The sequence below is a fragment of the Nelumbo lutea genome, chromosome 2 (assembly GCF_056320005.1).
Source record: "Nelumbo lutea isolate HS-2025 chromosome 2, American lotus-T2T, whole genome shotgun sequence".
Taxonomy (NCBI): Eukaryota; Viridiplantae; Streptophyta; class Magnoliopsida; order Proteales; family Nelumbonaceae; genus Nelumbo; species Nelumbo lutea.
This window is the reverse complement of record NC_142685.1, coordinates 50,611,732-50,633,187: the sequence shown is the minus strand read 5'-3', so window position 1 is coordinate 50,633,187 and position 21,456 is coordinate 50,611,732. Positions and strand designations below refer to the sequence as shown.

Sequence of the window (21,456 nt, the reverse complement as noted above, 5' to 3'; positions counted from 1 at the left end):
CGTTTTCTCAATGGAATTGGTACAACAGATCAAAAGTCTACTTTTGTGGCTTTGGAGGCCTTCAACAAATTCTAGAGGAAAAAGGAATATTTATAATTTTAAATGGGGTCCATCTATGTACTCACGAGTCAGGACTCTCTTGCCTTGTATCAAAAGGGAGGAAAGTTGAAAATTCTCTACAACCAGCGGGTTTAATCGTTACCAAGACATATCCCCAAAACAAATTTATTGCTTTGAAGGTTTCAACATTTAAAGAACATGAACTATTCTTGCAATTGGGTCTTTTGCTTTGTTTTTTCCCCTCTATTTCTTTCTTTTCAGTCCTTAAATCACAAAGAACACAAAAGCCCCTGTGGCTGTATTTAAGTTGGCATCAAAAAATTGAAAAAAGATTACATGGTGAACAGATTCATTCAGCGGCCATCGATGAGGATTGAATCGATTCTAGACAATGTTTGAACCGGCGTCTTCCCAATCAATATTGTCGGGTATGACACCACATAATGACCAAATCTTTGTTCACTTAGAGAAGCCACGACAGCAGTACTACAGACATCGAATGGTGATACATTGGGCAAAGTAGCAACCCCATCCAAATATTGCAGGATCTGTCTCATGGTGGGTCTACAGGTGGGCAGAGGGTGTGAACATAGCAGCCCCAGTTTCAAAACTAATTCCATTTCCTCCACCACATAATCGTCGCCCAGTCGTAGATCTCTCGTCTCAAGAATTGCTCCTTTCTTCCAGGATTCCGTCACCCAATCTACCAAAATCATTTCCTCCGGCAATGCTCGCATCTCTACGGGTCGCCGGCCACAAGCAACCTCGAGCATTAAGGCCCCAAAAGCGAACACATCAGTGCTTGTAGTTGCCTTGCCGGTTCTAGTAAGCTCTGGTGCAAGATAGCCCAGAGTGCCAACCACATGAGTGGTTTGAGGGTTGGCTCCGTGATCATATAATCTCGCAAGCCCGAAATCACCCAATCTCCCGTTCATATCCTCATCCAATAGGACATTACCAGCCTTGACATCTCTGTGTAGGACAACCTGTTCCCACTCTCCATGCAGGTACAGAAGACCAGATGCTACATCTCTGATGATTTTGTACCTTTGAAACCAACTAAGATTAGGCCTCTCATTGGTAAACAAGAACTTGTCGAGGCTACCATTAGACATGTAGTCATAGACCAAGATGAGCTCTCCATTTCGTCGGCAATAGCCGAGTAGCTGCACCAAGTTTCTGTGTCGCAGCCTTCCCATGCTTGCAATCTCCGCCACAAATCCTTTCATCCCTTGTTTTGAGTCGTGGGTGATTCGCTTCACTGCGATCTGTGTGTTGGAGGCTGCCGGTAGCACTCCTCTGTAAACCCTTCCCGACCCTCCAACACCCAGAAGTTCTTTGTCCCGGAATCCTTTGGTGGCTCTATACAAGTCCTTGTATGAGAACCTATGAGGCCCATACTCCTGCTCCCAATCTTCACGTACTTCTGCATATTTCTTTCTCCTGATTATGTATATGCCCCCCATCGTTGCTATAAGTAGAGCTGTCACTGTCATCAATGGCAGCCCGATTTTCAAAAGTCGTTGCTTTGCCTTGGACTCTCTTACAATTGGAAGTGAAGGAAGGCGAGATAGTTCTAGCCTTTGTGCTTGGCCATTTCTGCTGAAACTCCACCCTAAAATATAATGGGAGCTTGCAACCGCACCAGTAGATGAAGAGAAACCAACATACATAGAATCTACAAAAACCGAAGAAAGATCTATGGATGTCGACAACAGAGGAAGGTCTGGTTTTGGGTTAGCCAAAGGAGCCAATGTTACATTGAGTTGCTGCTTCACCCCATCATACTCTATCCAAACCTGTATAGGATCTCCACTTACGAGGACCAGACTCTTATTCTTCCCTTCTTCGCTCCAGTAATAAGCCGCTGGAGCCGCTTTGGTCGACCTTGGGCTGTTTACATCGATCCCCACATGGTTATCATCTACATCAGAAAATTCAGGGCTAAGAATGGTGTCTAACTCGATGGCGAACACTTGATTATTGGAAGAGTTTCCATTGTTAGTCGGCAAATTAAAGAGCCCCAGATACTGGCTTGCGACAGCCCCCGAGAACTCCAAGGAAGGCGAGAAAGCGAAGGCGATTCCATGGCCACCGACGTTAGTCGCCTCGCGAACCATAGCGAATACGAATGTGGTAGAAAAGGAGAGAGACCGAGAATACTCAGCTGAAGAAGATTTGTTAAATTCCAAAGGAATTGGGTAGAAAGCACGACCTATTATTTGCTTGGACGTATTGGTTAGCTGCAAAAGACCACTGGGATGGATAACAGCGGTTCCATCCAGGCGCAGATTGGCTCCTTGGAAGCCATTATAGACGAAACTGCCATTGTGCTGGGCTAAGGCTACGGCGGCATTCATAGAAACGAAGAGCAGTAGCAGGGATTCGAGCAATGGGAGATCTATAGCCATTGGCAGGAGGGAAAAGGTTCCTCTTTTTTTCCCTTACGACAAAATGGGCTTTTTATTGTAGAATCATCGCAATGACTCCAAAATCTTCAATGCATATATGCGTACTCAAAATTTCAAACTCGTTGTTTTATCAATTCCCTCTTAAGACATGGGGATGAATTGGTCGTTAGTCTTACGTTGAAGATTGAAAATTCAACTACTGTCAATTTAAATCTGTAGGAAGGAAGGTAGATGAACAGCGTAGAAACTCTGACTGGATCTGGATGCGTTGTACATACTAGAAGTCTAGAACAACGTCTGTTTCGCCGTCCCTAGCTACGTACGGTAACAATTGTTTTTCCAGTCTCACGTTTACCTTTTTATTGTTATTATTATTATTATTAATACCACCCCATTTGATCAATTTTATTAAGAAAGTATGGCAGAAATATCAACATGATTTCCCTTAATTTCCATGTACTGCTAATTCGTTTTCTCCTGCCCGTGAATATTGTGGAGTGATTCAAGTACATTTCATTTTTGGTAAGCAAAATTAATAAGTCCTTGTTGGCGTTACCCTTAGCAATTGTGTTCAGAAATTACCACTTCTCACTGTTTTTTTATTCCCCACTTAAAAGTTGTTATACAATGAATGTTTTAATCAAATATCGCATCATGTCTACCAGTAATTTTTAGTGTAAATGAGTAAGTGATTTACCAAGAGGTTGTTTGGTATGATAGCGTTTATAAGATAAACTTTTTCTACCACATACAATCTGCTTTAAACGTTTTGTACTATTTTTTATACGTCAGCACCATTAGGCGCCACTAGATGCCATATAAGCCAAACAGTAAAAAAACGGTCTTAAAATTTAAAAAAATTAAATTAAAATTGGTGTTTTCTTGATAATCAATTTGTTGTTGGCACTGTTTCTTCCAAAAGGTACATGGATACCAAACACCATCCTGAGGCTTCCCTTTATTCCCCTACAGGTGGATTTTAAGTGTTTGATCTATTTTAGGGGAAAACTGGCCTTAAACCGACTTTTCTAAACCAGTTTCAAAGGATAAAAACAATCAAAGATACAGACCGATACGTCTTTACTGGAGTATCAGCCTACATCAATATTTTGAACCTTGAACCCATCAATTTATCTGTCCCTACTTATTGAAAAACAAACGAGACCTAAAATTTACAAAGAAATGCAGTAAATTATTGTTCTATTATTGATTATGATTAAAAACATTAAGGCGTTTTGTATTTTGATACAAATACCTCTGTGAATGGAATTCAATGATGAAATTGCACGTCAATAATAAATTCATGGGCCCACTGTAAAAAGTGCATGCAGGCCTCATGTATTTTTTTAACTGTTTAGCAGAACCAATGATGAGGTTCCATTTTAGTAATAAATTAATGGGTCTAGTGTAAAGATGCAGACGCCATGTATTTAAATATTAGTATGAAATATTATCATTGATTCCATGGTCCGCTAAACAGCTAAAACTTTCAACTAAACCTAGCTCTTGCTGAACAGCCAAAGTGTTCAGCTAAACCTTACTCCTGTGAATGACGACTCATAGGTGTGCCCAAATAATTCCCCTTCTCTTAGGTTTTTCAGTAAAAGAGAAAATGTTCCTTACCTCCCGTCTCCTCTATCCTAACTTCCTACCTAAGACCTTGTATAATGGAGAAATGGGAAATTTCTGCCAGAAAGTCAGAAGCTTTCCCCTTATATATCCACCTAGTGACCTAGACAAGGTCAGCAATCATCTAGACGTGGAAACTTTTTAACAGTGTTTTGCTATCCTTATTTGTTTTACTTTGACAATGATGAAGAAACTATAATTAAAAATATATCGAAAATTCAGAGGCCATAAGACAATATCAGGACCCAAAACAAGGTCTTATACGTCTGGTTTGATATCCTATTGTTTTATTTTATTTTATTTTATTTTTTTTGAGGGAACATTGACGTACAAATTTCATATTATGATAAATTGATAATGGCGCTATGGCAATATTTAATTTATTTCTTTTAGCTAACCCGGAGCCTGAGTCGTAAAGAACAATGTCAAACTTGTCACCTGTCCCGCTGCCTCCAGGGGTTGGGGGTATAAGGGGATGAAGGATGGACCATTTCCAAGACATTCTAATCCTCCACAAAATGTTCATCACCTTGGATGATGCCTCAAATCGCACAGGATTTGCTGTGAATTTGTGAATTTATGCAGGTGTATGAATCTTGTTACAAGTAAACACACAAGTGTTTCATACACTTAAACCAATACATTAGTGTTCCAATGTTTCAAACACAAGCCCATGTATGGAATGACTCTGGATCTCCTGCCCACAAGAACTCTGCCCATGCCTAATCATAATACACTACCCGCGTGAATTGAAAACATCTCCCCCTGGTTACGTGTGTTGTATACACATGGGGCTATATGCAATGAGTCCAGCTTCAGTCAAGGCAAATTAAAGTCCATTCCAACAGCCTTTACAGCCTTGGGTTGGGAATATTTGCATAGTTATGTGATTTATTTCATGGGAGATATTTCCAATGCAAGGTTGCAAGGGGCTGATCGAATTATCCGAACACCAATTAACTTGCTCGGATGGAAGCCAAATAATGAATTACAATATCTATTACTGGCGGGCCCCATGATCAATTAAATAACAATAAATTACAATATTTTATGATCATTTCCAAAAAATTGTTGAAGTTGCTATTGATAAGTAGTAATGTATAGTAGATTAATTATTTACAATAACAATAAATTAAAGTAAATTATTTACTTTTTAAGCCTAAATTATTTACTATTAATCAAAGTAATTGTAATTATAGTAAATTACATTATTTTTTAATTAAAAGTAAACATTTGCTGTTAATAAATGTAAAACCCGGTTTGATCAAAGTCAACCAAGTGGTCTAGATCGGTGTAGATAGACTTAATAATTTTCCCAAATTATTTAATAATTATTTATTGAAATAATAATAATAATAATAATGATGGATTGTTATTTAAATAATTATGAAACAATTTATGATAGATTAATTTCCTATTTTTTTTAATAATTACTTAGTTGAACAATAATAATAATAATAATAATAATAATAATAATGGATTATTATTGAAATAGTTTTGGAGAAAACTTCTTTCATAGATTAATTTCTTAATTATTTTAATTACTTATTTAAAAATAATTACGGATTATTAGTTAAAGAGTTTCCCTAAATTATTTGATAATTGTTAACTATAATTATTGATTTTATAGAAATTAGTAAATTATGCTAATTTTCAATATCTTTTATCAATAAATTATTATTTTAAACATTTAATGAAAATTTATTAAATTATAATGATAAATGTAAATTATGCTAAACAATGAAATTTTAAACTTTTATTAATAACAAAAAATTATTAAATAATGGAATGTTTATTAATTTTTGGTAGATTATTAAATTATTTAATAATTATTAAATAATGGATTGTTTTTGAAATAATTATTTCATAATTTTTGGTTGAATAGTTTCTAGAATTTTTTAATAATTTTCATAACTAATGGATTATTTAACAATAGATTATTATTTAATAATAGATTATTTAACAATAACGGAATATGCCATGAATATATAGGAAACATCGAATTCCCCTTATTCCTCTCTTTACTTGAAATCATGTCCATAGATATAAATATTGTTTGATTTGGAAAACCAAATCTTAATAAATTATGACCCTATTTGTATGGAAAAGTGAAAAGAATAGAGGGGAATTAGAGATAGAAGTGAATGAGAGAATAAAATATATATTGAGCTAATTAAGGAGAGAAGTTAGGTTTTTATGGAAAATGAGAGATGTGAGTTGGGGGAGAGAGAGAACCCAATGGGAAGGGATAGGAATGAAGAGAGAGGGTGCTGAGGTAGCAAATTGGGAGTGGTGGGAAGGGGGAGAGGAGAGAGAGTCAAGGAGAATGTTGGTTGGGTTAATGGAGCAAGAAGCAAGGTGATGTGGACAGTCTTGCTATACACACACAATTATTGAAAATACAATATATATAAATTCTAGTATATACAATTTTTTTAGAGTTACTAATTGAAATAACTGAAATTAGTTATTTACAATATTATTTAGTTACTTAAATAATATCATTATTTAAGTTTTTAAAATATTAATTACTTATTAAATTTAAGAAAAATTTATGATTTTTTAAGAAATTTTTTAAATTTATTACATAATTTCATTATTTTAGCTATTCAAAATTTAGTTATGTTAAATATTTCATTCTTTTAAATACTTAGTTATTTAAATATTTAATTAATATGTAAAATATTTAAAATTTCTATTTGAATTTTATTTATTTTAAAGTTATTAATTATAAATATTTTGTTATATAATTATTTAGCTATTTTTAATATTTTTTATTTGAGATATTTAGTTATTGAAATATTTAAATAATATTTTAATGTTAAATTTTTATTATTTGATTGACATTTCAATCCATTGAATTATAGTTTACATAATTTTGTGATAATTTTTGTAAAAATATAAAACTATTAATAGTATGAATATTATTAAATCTGTTATAATTATTTTTGTGTTTTTAATAAACATTTTAAAGTTATAATATAATTTTGTGATAGTATTTAAATAATTCTTAAATTTTTTAATTCAAACTTTCTTTAGATAAATATAGATAAAATGTGGATGTGAGGATAAATAGGAATTAGAAATAATTTAGGAAAAAGTGGGGGCTAGTGGTGCCATTTGGCTAGACACTAAAAATGCAAATCCCACTTTCTTTATCTATTGGTTGTTAGAGAGAAGATTAATTAAGTGGGAAGCTAGTTTAGGAGAAAATTTAGTAGATGAGATTATTTAGGTTATTGGGAACATGCATGAGAGAGAAATTAATGGAAAAAGGAGTCTCCCATTAGTTGTTTCAAAAATAACATGGAATAAAAATTCAAAAAATAAGAAAAAAAGAGAAAATTACTAGACTTATGCCTCTCCTTGCTCCATTACTCCCACCTTGCAATCTCCTTGACTCTCTCTCCTCTTCCATTTCCACCACTCCCGATAAGCCAAGTCACCAGACTCTCCCTCACTATTTCCAACCCAATTACCTAAAAATATTCCTAGAATCTCTCTCCTAAGATATCTCCTCTAACCCATTAGATACCCTAATCCCCAATCAATTCAAATCCCTCCCCCCAATCTATATCTACTCTCTCTCTCATTTAAAATATTCTTGTTAATTAATAAATAGTTGAACTTGGTTAATATTTAATCCAATCCATATTCAATGAGCATTAAATTGCTATTACCAAAAATTAATAAATATTGTTATTAATTAATTTGTCATGACTTTTTAACGTATTTTGGGTAAATACTGTTATATTCATATTAACCAACAAAATTTTGTAGAAATAAAAAACTCTTTAAATAATTTCTATAAAATTGAGAATTATATTTAACAACCATCAAAAAGTATAAAATTTTTAGTTATTTCTATTATTATAGTTAATAACCGAATGCAAATGGGGAATAAAATATTATAATCTTGAAAAATGAAAATATTAATTAATTTATATCGGAAAATAAAAGTTAAAATATAAAATAATTATATAGTTCTATATATTTCTATTGTTTAACTTTCGCTTAACAAAGCTTGTGCATTGCACGGGTCCCCACTAGTATATTATATATTAAAAAGAAAGTCTTTAAGCAACAACCCCTACCCTTTAGACACATGGCATTGTAAAATTTTAATAGATAGAAAGTTAGAGGAGGTTAAACTCTCACTCTTAAAAAAGTCTATCCACTCACAAAAAAGTGATAACTCTACTCTCTTAAAATTCACACATAGCATCCTAATACCTAAAAAGTAGCCACTTCAATTGTTATGGTAATAACTGAATTTTATTCCAAGACAACCATTTCAAAAGTAATGATTAAACAAATAATTTAACTTAAAAATATTTAAAATATTAAATAGATAAAATAAAAATAAATGAAATTCATAAAAATGACTAAACAATTAATACAAATGGTGTGAATTTTATTCTTTTAAATGAAATAGGTTATTAATTGTAAACTAGTTTTAACTTTTTATTGGAAGCATAACCTAATTTAGCTTTTAAAAATAAATTAATCAAATAAATAGTAAATACCAATTAAAGTGGCTTACTGCTTACAAGCAAGACTTTATTTAATCTCTTAAATCATATTAAAAACAACATAAATAAATAATGACTTTCAAACAAAATAAGTCAAAATAGATGGTCAATTATATACAAAAATGTAAGACCCATGTTAATTTTTCTAATTTAACTTTTATAGTTAAATAGTAAATTTTAAATTAAATGATATAAGTACGGGGTCATTGCTAGTATATGGATAATGACCGTGAAGTGGAAACTCTGTCGCTTCAGCGAAGCGCCTTCCTCCCCGGAAGAAGCCGGACAAGGCGGCAAGCAATAAGTCGAAAAAAAAAAACCTGTCTCCACTTTCTAACACCCTATTACCCAACCGACCAGTTCCCCACCAAAAGTCTTCGCAATTCCGCGGCACTGCGGCACCATTCATACTCATTCATGGTAGATTGTCACTCTGCGACGTTGTACTCAGCGGCCACTTTTCTTATGCATCTGTGTGTCCCAAGCTCCTATCTGAGAGATACATACAATAGTACAAACATGATCACGAGATAGTACTAGTTTGGCTACGATTAACCTGGTCTGCTTTTACGGCGGAGCAACTTTAAATTGGGAGTTGGAAATTGGGAATTGGGACCCCTTAACTGGTGATTGCTGATTCTCGTCTTCGCAACCAGAAGAGGCTTCAGGCATGCCCTTTCTGTATATGTAGCATAAAGTCATAAACCAAAGTGCTGATGTCAAAAAAGTTGCTTCCAATCTTCCAGCATGCCCCTTGACTCTGCAAGATCAGCTCTGCTGTGCGACACCTCCCCAGTCCCTTTTTTCCCTTTCTTCCCTCCCCTAAAGCAAAGTTTACGCGGGCAGCTTGTTAGCAAGTGGCAATCCATTTCTTCACTAGTTTAGGTATTAATATGCTCTTCTAATCTAGAAAATAATCAAACAATGAATTCTATTCAGCTATAAGATATTGAAGCTAATGACATGGAAATTCGGATAATACGAGGTCAATAACGGGATGGCCAATGATTACCTACCCTCTCCAAAGTTACATCTTTCATTGAGTACCTTTCTCCCATGAAGCTTTGACCATCTTCAATAATAGCAATGCTATGAAATGAGAACCATAAATTTCACTCATTCTTTGATGCCGGTTTCACTTTCACAGAATAATTTCTTCTCTTCAATTGCACAAATGATCAAATTCTGTAATTCTATAAACTGGGTCCTATTCAAGGACTCAAAAAAATAAAATAAAATAAAATAATAGGTCTATGCTTTCTCGAAGAGAATTCCAGTCACAGTCACAGATACATATACAAAGGTTCATTGTTCTTGTTTTGCCTAGTCTCCTATATTTCTACATGCTTCAGAAGCCATTATACCAACAATGTTAAGAGTATCTAGATGTAGAACTAAACTGGAAACAAGAAGGAGAATCATTATTTACTAAGCAAGAAACTTGGAAATAAAAGAAAAAGATGACAAATGATTTACCTTATTTCAACTGTAAACTCCTAATACACACGTAATTTACATGGCTTTTCGTCCTGCATTATAAAATGAGATAACCCTCTCATTGGCATGGACTATCTGGAGATGTCGCAAGTAACAAGTCAAGCCTCTTAAATCAGCAATAAATAACAGTTCTTATGGATCCCACCCTCAAAGTCCTGAATAATGTGACATCCCCTACTGACGGCCATTCTCCTCTTCGTCTCTGACTCCATTGAAAATCTCATCATCTTCAAACCCTGTTTGTTATCCAAATTAACTTAACTGATTTTACCTACTTCAGTCAAAGTAAACAATTAAGGAACTGACATTACCTGCATCCAAGCCATAAGCCTCGTCATTGGGAGATGGTGCCAGCATAGCATTAGCTAAAGGTTGGTCAAGTGCCATCCAATCTGAACTCCCATTTTCCATTGTCATTGCTTCCTTCTCAGTGATCCAGTTTTCAACAGTATCAATGTTGTCAAAGGAGATAGGGTCCATAGCATCCAGTTCTTGATTCTTTCTGAGAAGCCTGTACATAATAATAGAAAATTGTTGGTCATTCATTTTCCACAAATGCGTTCTCTCCTTTCTTTTTCTTTGTCCACCTTTTAGGTTCTTTAACTGTTCAAAATACACTGCATGATCATGAAACACTTTTAATCAGTACGAAAAGGATGCAACTACTTTTTTCTTACCTTTGCCGCAACCGCAAATTATATTGCACAAAAACAAGGTCACTAAGCCTCTGATGCTCAAGCTGGTTTCTTGTGACGTTATGAATTTGCTTGAAGGAAATCTCATTTTGCTTGAACCCAACTGCACTGCAAGTTTGATTGAGAATACGAATAGCCAAGCGTGACAAATTTGGGCAACCTCCTCCATAAGTAGACCACCATTCAGCTATGAAGATTAAGATTTTAAGAGAAACAGTGGTGTGAGAATAATATATATAGAAAACTGCATTTTTTTCATATATAGAATACTACATTAGAATGCAGAAAAAAAGGAAGATCACTTCCTCCCCCTGTCATGTATGCATAAGCCCATAAGGGGCTAGGGCACAAAACAAGATACAATAGGGAACAGTTGACCCATCAGGTGAGTTAAGTTTGGCTCCAGTGGTATTTTCTGGGAATTTAATAAAAGTTTGCTATCAATTGAAGGAATAAATTAGACATGTTGAATCATTTGACTGTGATTATATCTGTCCTACAAAGGTACATTAAATATGACCTGTATAAATGTAGTCTGAACTGTAATTTTCAGAAACAGCTAAATTACCATGGAAATTGGAAATGGCATGAGATTCGAAAATAGAAAAGGTCATCTCAAATAGACAGTGAAGCTAAATCAAGGCGAAGCAACTTGTGAATAAAAATTGGTTATACGTCAAATGTGACCCTCAAAAATGTCTGTTCATGTTAGAAACAAAATCCCCTGCCCAACCCCCAAGAAAAGGGAGAAGAGAGGGAAACAATCCCATCTCTTTTGTGTATATAAAAGGAAAGAATGTCAGTTTTCCCTGCTCTCACAGTGCAATATAGAACGTAAGCCAATTAATTAAAGAAATGAGTAAATGAAACACCAAAATAAAACATGACACAAAAACATAATTACATCTAAAAGAAAGAATTCATACCAGGAAGCATGGTATTTCTTGCTCTAATTGCCATCTTCCGCCCAAAATCCCCAACAGCATTCTTGTAAGAGCTCAATTCTTTGGTAATTTTGTCTTGAATTTTTATCTCAGATACTAACCTCTCAATACAATCCAACATCCCTGACATGATTTCATTATGTACATCTCCTTCAATGCTGTAGAAAAATTTAGGATTAAGATAGAAACCTGCCGCCTGGAGAGGACGTGTTAATTGCTTATTCCATCTTTGATCTATAACATTCCAATAAACCAAGTAATCCTTCTTTTCAACAAATTCTTTCTTAATTGCCTCTTTTGCTCTATACATGCATTCATATATATAGCCCATTGCAGGCCTTTTATGACTACCAACCATTCTTAGAACACGCAAGAGTGGTTCTGTTAAATGAATAATACTACTGCATGAAGACCAAAATGACTGACTATAGATGATATCAATCATTGTAAGGCCCTCTGGCTTCTTTGAATATGGACAGTCCATCCACTCCTGTGAAGTAACCATGTCCTGCAAATTACTTTTAAGATTAACCATGTTTTGCAAGATTGTGAAGTCTGTTGCAGAGCGGGTAAGTGCAGGTTGTATTAAATCTTTTCCATATGTATACTTTCTCATCATATTCAAAACCACAACATGATTATAAATAAATCTTGTCATTGATTTAACATGCTCAAGTATTGCATTTATCCATTCAAAATTTCCGAAATCCTCAAGCATCAAATTTATGCAACGAGCTGCACATGGTGTCCAATACATGGTAGGGAATGTATCAGTTAGCTTTTTCCCAGCAATAATATAGTGATCTGCACTATCTGTAATCACTTGCAATACATTTTGCACCCCAACTTCTTCCACAACATTCTTAAGCAATTCATACAGAACATCAGGTGATCGAACTATATCTGATGCATCAACAAATTTCAGAAACACTGTCCCTTCAGGACAGTAAACCAAGAAATGTATCAAAATTCTACCCGTTTCTGTTGTCCATTCATCAGCTAGGATGGAACATCCAGTCTTTGCCCATGTTCCTTTATATTGATCCACTACACCCTTCACTTCTTCAACTGAATTCTTTAAAATCCAGCCTCGAATATCATGGTATGATGGTGCTTTGAGCCCTAGTCCTTCTGATACAATAGCATCAATCATTGGTTGAAAATAGACAGAGTTGACTGCATCCAGAGGTGCCCCAACATCATAGAGAAACCTACCAATTGCCATATGCACTTGATCCTTCCCCTTTGGTAATCCTAAGGTAAGGTTACTGATGGGATGAGCATGAGGAGTAACAGGAGGAGAAGAAGTATTTCCAGTTCTCCCTATCATTCTTCTATTAATCATTCCTTCCTCTTCCTTGGCTAACAATCTCAAATGTGGTTCCCCTGCATCAGGGGCCGCAAGCAACTGGAGTCCAGTAATTGCTTCACTCTGAGTAATCATTGTTTCCATCTCACCGGTGCCCAAGAGACGATTCTGAATATCTTCTGGTCTCTTTTGTTTCCTCCTCGATTTTACAATGGACCCTTCCAGGCTTTGTCGCATGATACGCCGAACATCTGGATGCACTCTAGGGCAGGTAGCTCCATTTCCTTTCTGACCAGCTAAGTGTTCTTTAATTCTATGAATTCCCCCACCCGAAAACATCTTTCCACAATAGATGCATTTGAGTCGGGTTCGATTCTCAAACTTAAACATTTGGCAGTGCTTCCATGCTACGTCGCGTTTCAGTGCACCAATAGGCATAGGTTCCAGTTCAGTCTCCATCATCAACTAACGATTACTGAAAGCAGGACTGGCAACATAAGTGGAAGAGCAATGCAGCAACTAGTCCATAACACAACAAGCACTTCCCTCTTCAAAAGACATAAAAAGCAAATCAATTTATCCAAAAAAAAAAAAAACACTTAAAAGCGTTCTTCATTGCAAATAACAGACCAATACTACATGGAACTACCTACAACTTAAGACATTTTCACAATCTAACTGCCGGAGGAAAGAAAACATATCGAAGAAAAAAAGAATATTTTACATTTTTACTGACCTGTGATCTAGCAGTTCTGTCTTTTCAGCTCCGACGACGAACCAAGAAGAGAGAGAGAGTGAACGGGAGAAAGAGAGAGAAAGAGGGGGAGAGGGGAGGAAGGGGGAGAGAAATTTCTATTTCGGTTGAAGGGAGAAATTGAAAGACAGGCTGGTTCGTTGTTTATAAACCATTGGAGAGAATTGACGTTTAACCGGATGAACCAGTTATATCTGTGTGGACAACGGGTTTTTATTTCTCTTCCGACCAGATCGGGTTTTACCGGATGAGCCGGTACCTACGAGGTCAACTCTGCCATTGGACCGGTTCTAAGTAGGTGGAACAGACATCGACGGCCGTGGTAGAGCCGGCGATGGTTCAGATTCCGGTTAAACCGGCCGGTGAACGGCGTTTTGGGGTGATAAAACCAGTTCTATATTGGAGCTTTTGGCAGGTCTGGTTAATCGTTTGGTTGGTTATTCCTGAGAAAAGTGGAGAACGACGGCTCGATTTTCTGTCTTTCATGTCGCCGGTTTGAATATTTATGGAATCTGATCGATTGGCGAAGCGCCTCGTCCGAGTGGTGGATAGATCTGTACCGCTGTTAGTTTCAGGTACCGATGGAACTCTGGCTTCTTTATGTTTAACAAATATAGATATATGCTTGTCCGAATTTTCGACTTATTATGCTTCCATTAAGCTTTTCTCAAGCTCTATGACCTCGAGAACTTGATTTTTTTTTTTTTTTTTGTTTCTTTTCCTTTTAATTGCTTTTCATTATAATAGGTGGACGTTGATTATTTCTGGATCGGCTGTTGGAGGTTATTAGGGTCAAGCTAGGATTAGGGTTACGCCGTGGCTAAGATTATAAGTTATTATATCCTCATTTATTAGTGCAATTTTTTAAATATAGATTTCCATGGAGTGGATCCTTTCTTTCTTCCGATTTTATCGAGACAGACCCCAGTCTGTTTATGTTAATATTCAGAAAAAGAAAGTGTGATTTAATTGTTTAATCAACAGGAAGAAGGCTAAGCTAGACTTCGAAGTGCTTAGAACGAATTAGAATTTTCAATTACTTTCCTTACTGATCAAAAAAAAAAAAAATCAATTGCTTTCCTTTTCCAATTCCTAGTGCGATGCAATTTGTACATATCATCCAGATTTACAGCCAACTTATCCAAATTCATACCAAACCTTTATGAATTGCAAAATCAGAAGAAACTATTATTATTCCATACATTAGGGCTTACCACATTACTGGTAATGATGGCTTGAGAACACAAGATACCACTGATGTGATACTCCCTTGTTTGGCTAATCTGAGATGTCTTAGTTACCTATCAAAGAAAATCTTTAAATATTTTAGTTACAGAATTATTATAAATCCATAAGTGGAACTGGAACTGCTAAATGAATTATACTCGACCAAATCTGTTCTAAGAAAACTTTAGGTTGCAGCAAATTGTTTTGGTCAGAAAACCTTTGTATTGAGACAAAGGGGGCAAAGGGGTGGCAGAAGCACACCTTATATGACTATTCTCTAAGGGCCTGCATTATAGAGTAACAGAGGATGGGGAATAAAGTATCTTAGCTTGTGATTATCTAAGAAAAACATTCAAAATATTGTTACCTGGGCAGGACCAACCCAGGGATTGGACTTGATTCTCAATTAAACATACAATAAGAAATCCCCACACTAGAATATCAGGGACCAATCTGATAGCTTCAGCTTCTCCCCTGTCAAACCTCTTAAACAACTTAGCTTGCTTAATAACAAGGTCTTAGAACAATGATTGTATGGTTTCTTCAAGAATTGTTCTATAGCTTTCTGATCTGATAATCCATTTCTTGTTGCAAGGAGCTAAGGGTCTTCTCTGCTGGAGTTAGTGAAGGGGTATGCATCTCAGATAGCATCAAATTATTTTGAAGTTGAGGGTGGCCCTTGCATATGAGTTGACACCATACACCCTAATGGTGTTTTGGTACCAACTTGATGAACACTGTTCTGCTAGTGAGGAATGATAGAAAACAAATGGGGAATCCAGGTCTTTTGTAGTGGGAGGTGTATTTATAAATGAAAGTAGATATACTGTAGTGTTATTTTCAGGCCCAATAGGAATTGGGAACTCTCTAAGAGTGTAGCTGATGGCTGCACTTTAGGCTTTAAGATTGACAAGAGACATTTACTTGGAAAGATTGTGCTATAAGGTGATTAGAGCACAGTTGTTTTGGGCTCAGATCTAAAGTATATAATTAAATGGGTTAGGCTTGTCTGATACATCTAGCCGAAAAGTAGGCTGTATGAAAGCTTTGTACTTATGATGTTTTATATTAATAAATAAGTTTCAGTTACTGATAGAAAAACAATAGAAAACAAATGAAACTAGAAAATGGATTATGAAGAAAATTGGATGGTTTCAATAAACCTAGCCTTTTTTTTTCTTTTTTTCATTTTATGGATTGATTTCCTAGCCTTGTTTATCAAAAATAAGATGTTACCCTTAACCATCCTTATCTTACATTTCTTTGAATTTTTTTTCATCAATAGAAACATGTAATTATTGACATAGAAGATGTAACTGTACAAAGACTGACATTGTCCATCTTACCTTCCCAATGAACAAGATTGCAGCAACAGAATTACTGAAACACTATTGATCAAAATTATCAACTATAATGGATTTGCTCCATTACCTTCAGGAATCCTTATATTACATTCATTTTTTCTTTTTATTTTTGGACATTAAATAAGAATTGTATTACCTCAGTCCACTGGATGAGGATATGATACAATGTCCAGAGGTCCAATATAAAGTATATGTACTGCACCTTTGGCTGAGCTTATAACAAACAACTACACTAATAACTGCTACCATTAGCGTTTGTTTGATGTCCTGTCAAGCTTCCCAAACTCTGGATCCAACAATGTCCTTCCCTATTGAGGTTTGAGTTGAGGTCATTGAGGAGAAAAAGGAAATGTTCTAAACTCTTACATAAATGGTTAGCAAGTGAATGTGATATTTTGGTGCGAAGGACAAATCCAGCCAGCAACTAGTGGGACCATCATTTGGGCCTCAAATGGTGCAAACAAACAATTAACACTGTTTCATGTACTCTTCAAAATGGGCATCATTTACATGTTAGACCCTGGTAAATATAACTGTCCTCACGGGGGGTTTGACCTGTACTAATTATCATACATCCATATTAGGACCCAGATTGAATGCAGACTGCATTCCCTGAATGTTAAGAATTTACTTTAGAGATATTAGGTAAGCATTCTGTTTAGTCATAAGTCTATGCACCTTTTAGTTGTTGTAGTTGGTGCATAGACTTATGACTAAACTTCTAATAGGATGGCTGCAGACAAAAAGCTTGGGTGTATAGTGTTATATATCAAAAACCTTGAGGTAGAGGGAGACTCTAAACTTCTAAGAGGATGGCTGCAGACAAAAGGCTTGGGTGTATGGACCCTTAGACAACAAATGAGGGAAATACTTTTCCTAGCAAGGGAAGTGGGAGTAATCTTCAAACGGGTAAGGAGATCAGCCAATTCTGTGGCTGACAATTTGGCAAAGCAGGGGACTCTCAGGGAAAACTTGTTTTGGTCTGTATTGTAAGACTTGAGATTTGTATGGGGTCAATACTCATGCTCTGAGTGGTTAACATTCTTGTATTTAACTGTTATTTTAATGAAAGTTGTCATTTCCAATCAAAAAAAATAAAAAAGTGTTATATATAATCACCACCCATTCTATCCCCTAACCTCTCTCAGTCCATACTACATTAATCTTGTTCCACCCTACCATTCCTTACTGTCAACCCATGTCCTTTCTAGTTTCTACAAACTATTAAAGCTGCATTGTTAGTCTAGCAGTTGCTACCAAACCCCATGACATATCTTACAAGTGATAGTTAAGTTGTGATCCCCAAAATACAATTGTTCCTATTAACCCCTTGTCTTGCTAGTGAGTCAGCAACTGTATTTGATGCTCTGTGAGTCCAAACCCATTTCACTCCTGTCTCCCTTATGGGCTGCCTAGTTCATTTCACAGTGTGCTGATGCTTCGTGTTCCGTGTTCCTTTAGAATCATTTATAAGTCATCTCACTATTGTTTTAGAGTTACCCTATGCCACTATTTTGTGCAAATGCATCCTTTTAGCTATTACAGTGGTGTGTAATTTCAAGTGGGAAATTATCAGGAAATCAAGTTCTGGAGGGATTGTTGGTCTGAAGAAAGACCTCCAAAGGATTTCTGATAAAAAAACAACAACCTTTAAAGGATCTTTTCCCTGCTCTGTTTGAAGTGGCATCTAATAAGGAGGCATGTGTAGCTGAACGCTACCAATTTACCAAGTGCAAAATGGCATGATAGCATGGAACCCCATATTTAGGAGAAACCTAAATGATTGAGAGGTGGCCCCGATGGTAGAGTTTAGAAACTCTACAACATACAGGTGGGTAGTCAATAGAGAAGATAAGAGAATTTGATCCTGGGAAAATTGTAGCCAGTTCTCTGTGAGATCCTTCTACAATGGATTAACCAGGTAGGTGGGGTGTGAGTTTCCCAGTAACAGAATATGGTGTGCAGCTGTGCCATGCTTTTTTTGTCTGATCAGCCACTCTGGACAGAATCTTGACTAGAGAAAATCTCATCCAAAAAGGAATGCAGATACTCAACACAAATTGTGCTCTATGGCTCTATGCAATGAATGTCTAGAGGCAGTCAGCCACTTACTGTTACATTGCAAGTCATCTTAGAGTATTGGGTAAAAAATGATAGGACTTTTTGCGTCAGGAGTTGCTTCCTTGCCTCAATTGCAGATTTTGTAAGATGGTTGAAATTGAGAGGGCTGTGTAAGAAAGGTGAAGTAGCAAAGGGAGTGTTACCTGCAGCAGTTTTTTTTTTTTTTTTGTGTGTGTTTATGGAAATAATGAAACACTAGGATTTTTCAAAATAAGTTCAGTGTGAAGAAGCGATAATAGTCAGAATTATGTGGAAAATGTTTCTTGGTTTGCAAGTCACAGGGGGAAAGAAAAACAAATACTTTTTTTTTTTTTTATTTTGATAACCTTTTTTGTAAACAACCATGATCTGATCTTTTGAATGTAGTGAACAGCTTTGTATATTCCCTGTGTACAGAACCTGTTGTACAGGTGTTTCTGGTTTTTTTATTATTAATACAATTCATTACTTTACCTTTCTCAAAAGGGGGGAAAGAGAAATAAAGTTTGACTTTGTTCTACATAGGTGGGATCCATTCTGTTAACCTATTTATCCTTGTAGTTGTGGAGTTTGCCATGTAATGTCTTTCTCTAATTTTATCATCTCTGGAAAAAGAAGAAAATATCTCCAATATCTTCACCCAATTCACTATTTTGATCAATTTATTTTCAGGTCTTTTTTAAGTTGCTTGTTTTTTGCTGTTTTGGTTTTTGTGGGTGAGAGCTGGTGGCACTCGCATTGCTAGTTGCTTGGGTGGATGCAATGCTTTGGAGTGTGCCTGTTTTCTTGTCTGCAGTTCATGTACTCCTTGTACACTTCTATTAATAAAGTTTTACCTTACCATTTTCAAAAAAAAAAAATGGCATCCTCTTCGGGCTTCCTCCTTGGACATCTTCTTGATTTTTTTTTTCATCCATATTATGCTATAACTTTTTTCCCATGTTTGTCACCTTCTACTGTAATCAATTCAGTTAAAAATGGACTCGTGATTATGCCATTCTTGACAGGAGAGGTTGGTGATGTTTAACTGTTTGAATTTTCCGATGGCTGATATTACTTTTTCTCCTCAAAAGTGCTACACTTTCATTTTTCTTCCATGTGATATCTAAGGAGAAGTATGCTTTTGATGTGCTTAAATTAGAACTGCAATTTATTTTCTTATATAAAATATTATTTTGATCTTCTTTTATCATGGACTTCAACCTAAGTTTGGGCATGACAAGGTTCCATGCAATTGGAGTTGCTCTCTTTCAATCTGCATTGATACATCCAGTGACAATTGGATGCAATACATTAAAAATGCTAGAAATTCAGTATCTAGAAACATATCAAACTGATAACTGAAAAGATGGCAATTGGCTGTGGGCTAGTTCAAATTGTATAGACACCATGACATGGATCCAGGTGTATCTTATTCTATATGAGATAATGACTTTGTTTACAGCTTCTATAAGAGACTTTAGCTCGATTGGTAGAGTACTTGGGAAATAGAGCATAGCTTTCTATTCTCAAGAGGATGGTAGTTCAAATCTACCAAGTCTCTCCCATTTTCATTTATGTGATGTAGGTGGGGTTCAATACATACTACGTAAGTATACAAGGGCCTCATCTGGGATGGCTTATGTATTCCTTTATGAATTTTGTGGAATTATGATTAAGAAGGTGTTCTTTTAGAAAGCAAATGGTCCAATTTTCAAAATTGCAACCAAAATGTAGGAAAATTGGAGCGGGGGCAGATTGTTTTCTGACTTAGTCCAATCCATTTCCCACGATCATTAGTAAGTTATCCATTTCCATTAATTTTCTGTGCAACCAAACAAAACTTAAATATTTTTTGGCTGATACACCAATTAGAAAATAAATAACTCCAAGTTGAACACTGTAATTGAGAATTGTTTAGATTTTAAGCATGTTTGCTCTACATACATAATCACCAATAACAAAAAATAAAACAAAGAACTGTCACCACTTACAACTCTAATAATTTGGATAACCTTCATGATGATAATGGGTACTTGGGTCACCAACTATATTACTACCGAAACAAGAAAGGTCATCCAACTATTAAATAAAAGATTAGTGCAATGCAGACCTAAAATTTTTTTGGGTTGTTGTACTTACAAGTGCATCATGGACCACACTTGTGGAACAATTAGTCAGTTCATGTAGGTACCCATCTGTCAACCCTCATTGATCATATACAGTTAAGACTATTCATAATATTAATCGTTTTGCGCCATCTATCCTCAAAATCAGAACATGTGAGGCATTGGATTTATGTGAGCCTCTACTCTTTTCCGAGAAACAAGAGGACCCTCCCTTGAAAACATGGAGAAATCAGCCCCCACAAGATTGCCCCCTACAGCACATCCCCGCTGTGTATTGGGAACATCTCCCGATGTGCTGTGGGACATTGTGGGGGGCAATCTTGTGAAGGGCTGATTTGATCTTGAAAACATGCTCTACGTAGCAAATACCTACCAGCTACCACTGAATCCATATCCATAACTCCCAACAAACAGTACCTGAAAAACGGGAAGCGAGTCCTTATTTGTCGAACCTTCAACGTTCTTAATGATGCTAAAATCTGGAGAGTCCAACTGAATCCAATCCATATCCTAAATCTAACATTCTCAACGAAATGCCAGGCTTCGTTGTCGAGACAACCAAGGAAACAGTCGTTGCCCAAATTAACTTCACTTGCACTACTAATCAGGTAGTAGTTTTGGAACGAACGGCCTCTCAATTGCGATTTGCGAAGACGACACACTCTTAAGCGGATTTGCTATTTGAAAAATAAATGTTTATTCTACGAGCGTTTGGTGAAATAACATTTATTTCGAATATGGAGGCATACACTTTTCAAATGATGTGGCAGGCCAAGACAGGCCATTAAAAAAATATTGATTATTGAATAAGCACCTAAAAATAAGC

General features: G+C 35.7%; 1 protein-coding gene, 1 long non-coding RNA gene and 1 pseudogene across 5 annotated transcripts; 1 reads left to right on the top strand and 2 right to left on the bottom strand.

The window, feature by feature from the left end:
• Positions 1–413: 413 nt before the first annotated feature.
• Positions 414–2,477, bottom strand: LOC148870605 (L-type lectin-domain containing receptor kinase SIT2 pseudogene; annotated as a pseudogene).
• A 4,891-nt stretch (positions 2,478–7,368) lies between these two features.
• On the bottom strand, positions 7,369–13,952 carry LOC148870604 (uncharacterized). 4 transcript variants are annotated; one of them, XR_016107661.1, is made up of 7 exons: positions 13,814–13,946; positions 11,751–13,625; positions 10,807–11,011; positions 10,441–10,640; positions 10,109–10,365; positions 9,649–9,721; positions 8,773–9,454 (listed from the first exon to the last, which is right to left on the bottom strand). XR_016107661.1 is itself a non-coding variant. In XM_088971947.1 (5 exons), exons 2-5 carry the CDS (start codon positions 13,537–13,539, stop codon positions 10,304–10,306), a joined length of 2,256 nt encoding a protein of 751 aa, XP_088828073.1. In that variant the 5' UTR covers positions 13,540–13,552; positions 13,814–13,952; the 3' UTR covers positions 9,866–10,303. The 4 variants fall into 4 exon arrangements, 2 of the variants coding, with proteins under 2 accessions (XP_088828073.1, XP_088828072.1); XR_016107660.1 differs by lacking the exon at positions 9,649–9,721 and having other exon boundaries at positions 7,369–9,454; XM_088971947.1 differs by lacking the exons at positions 8,773–9,454; positions 9,649–9,721 and having other exon boundaries at positions 9,866–10,365; positions 11,751–13,552; positions 13,814–13,952.
• A 288-nt stretch (positions 13,953–14,240) lies between these two features.
• Positions 14,241–16,202, top strand: LOC148870603 (uncharacterized). Its single transcript, XR_016107659.1, has 2 exons — positions 14,241–14,406; positions 15,654–16,202. It is a non-coding gene; the product is annotated as an uncharacterized LOC148870603 (long non-coding RNA).
• The last annotated feature ends 5,254 nt before the right edge of the window (positions 16,203–21,456 follow it).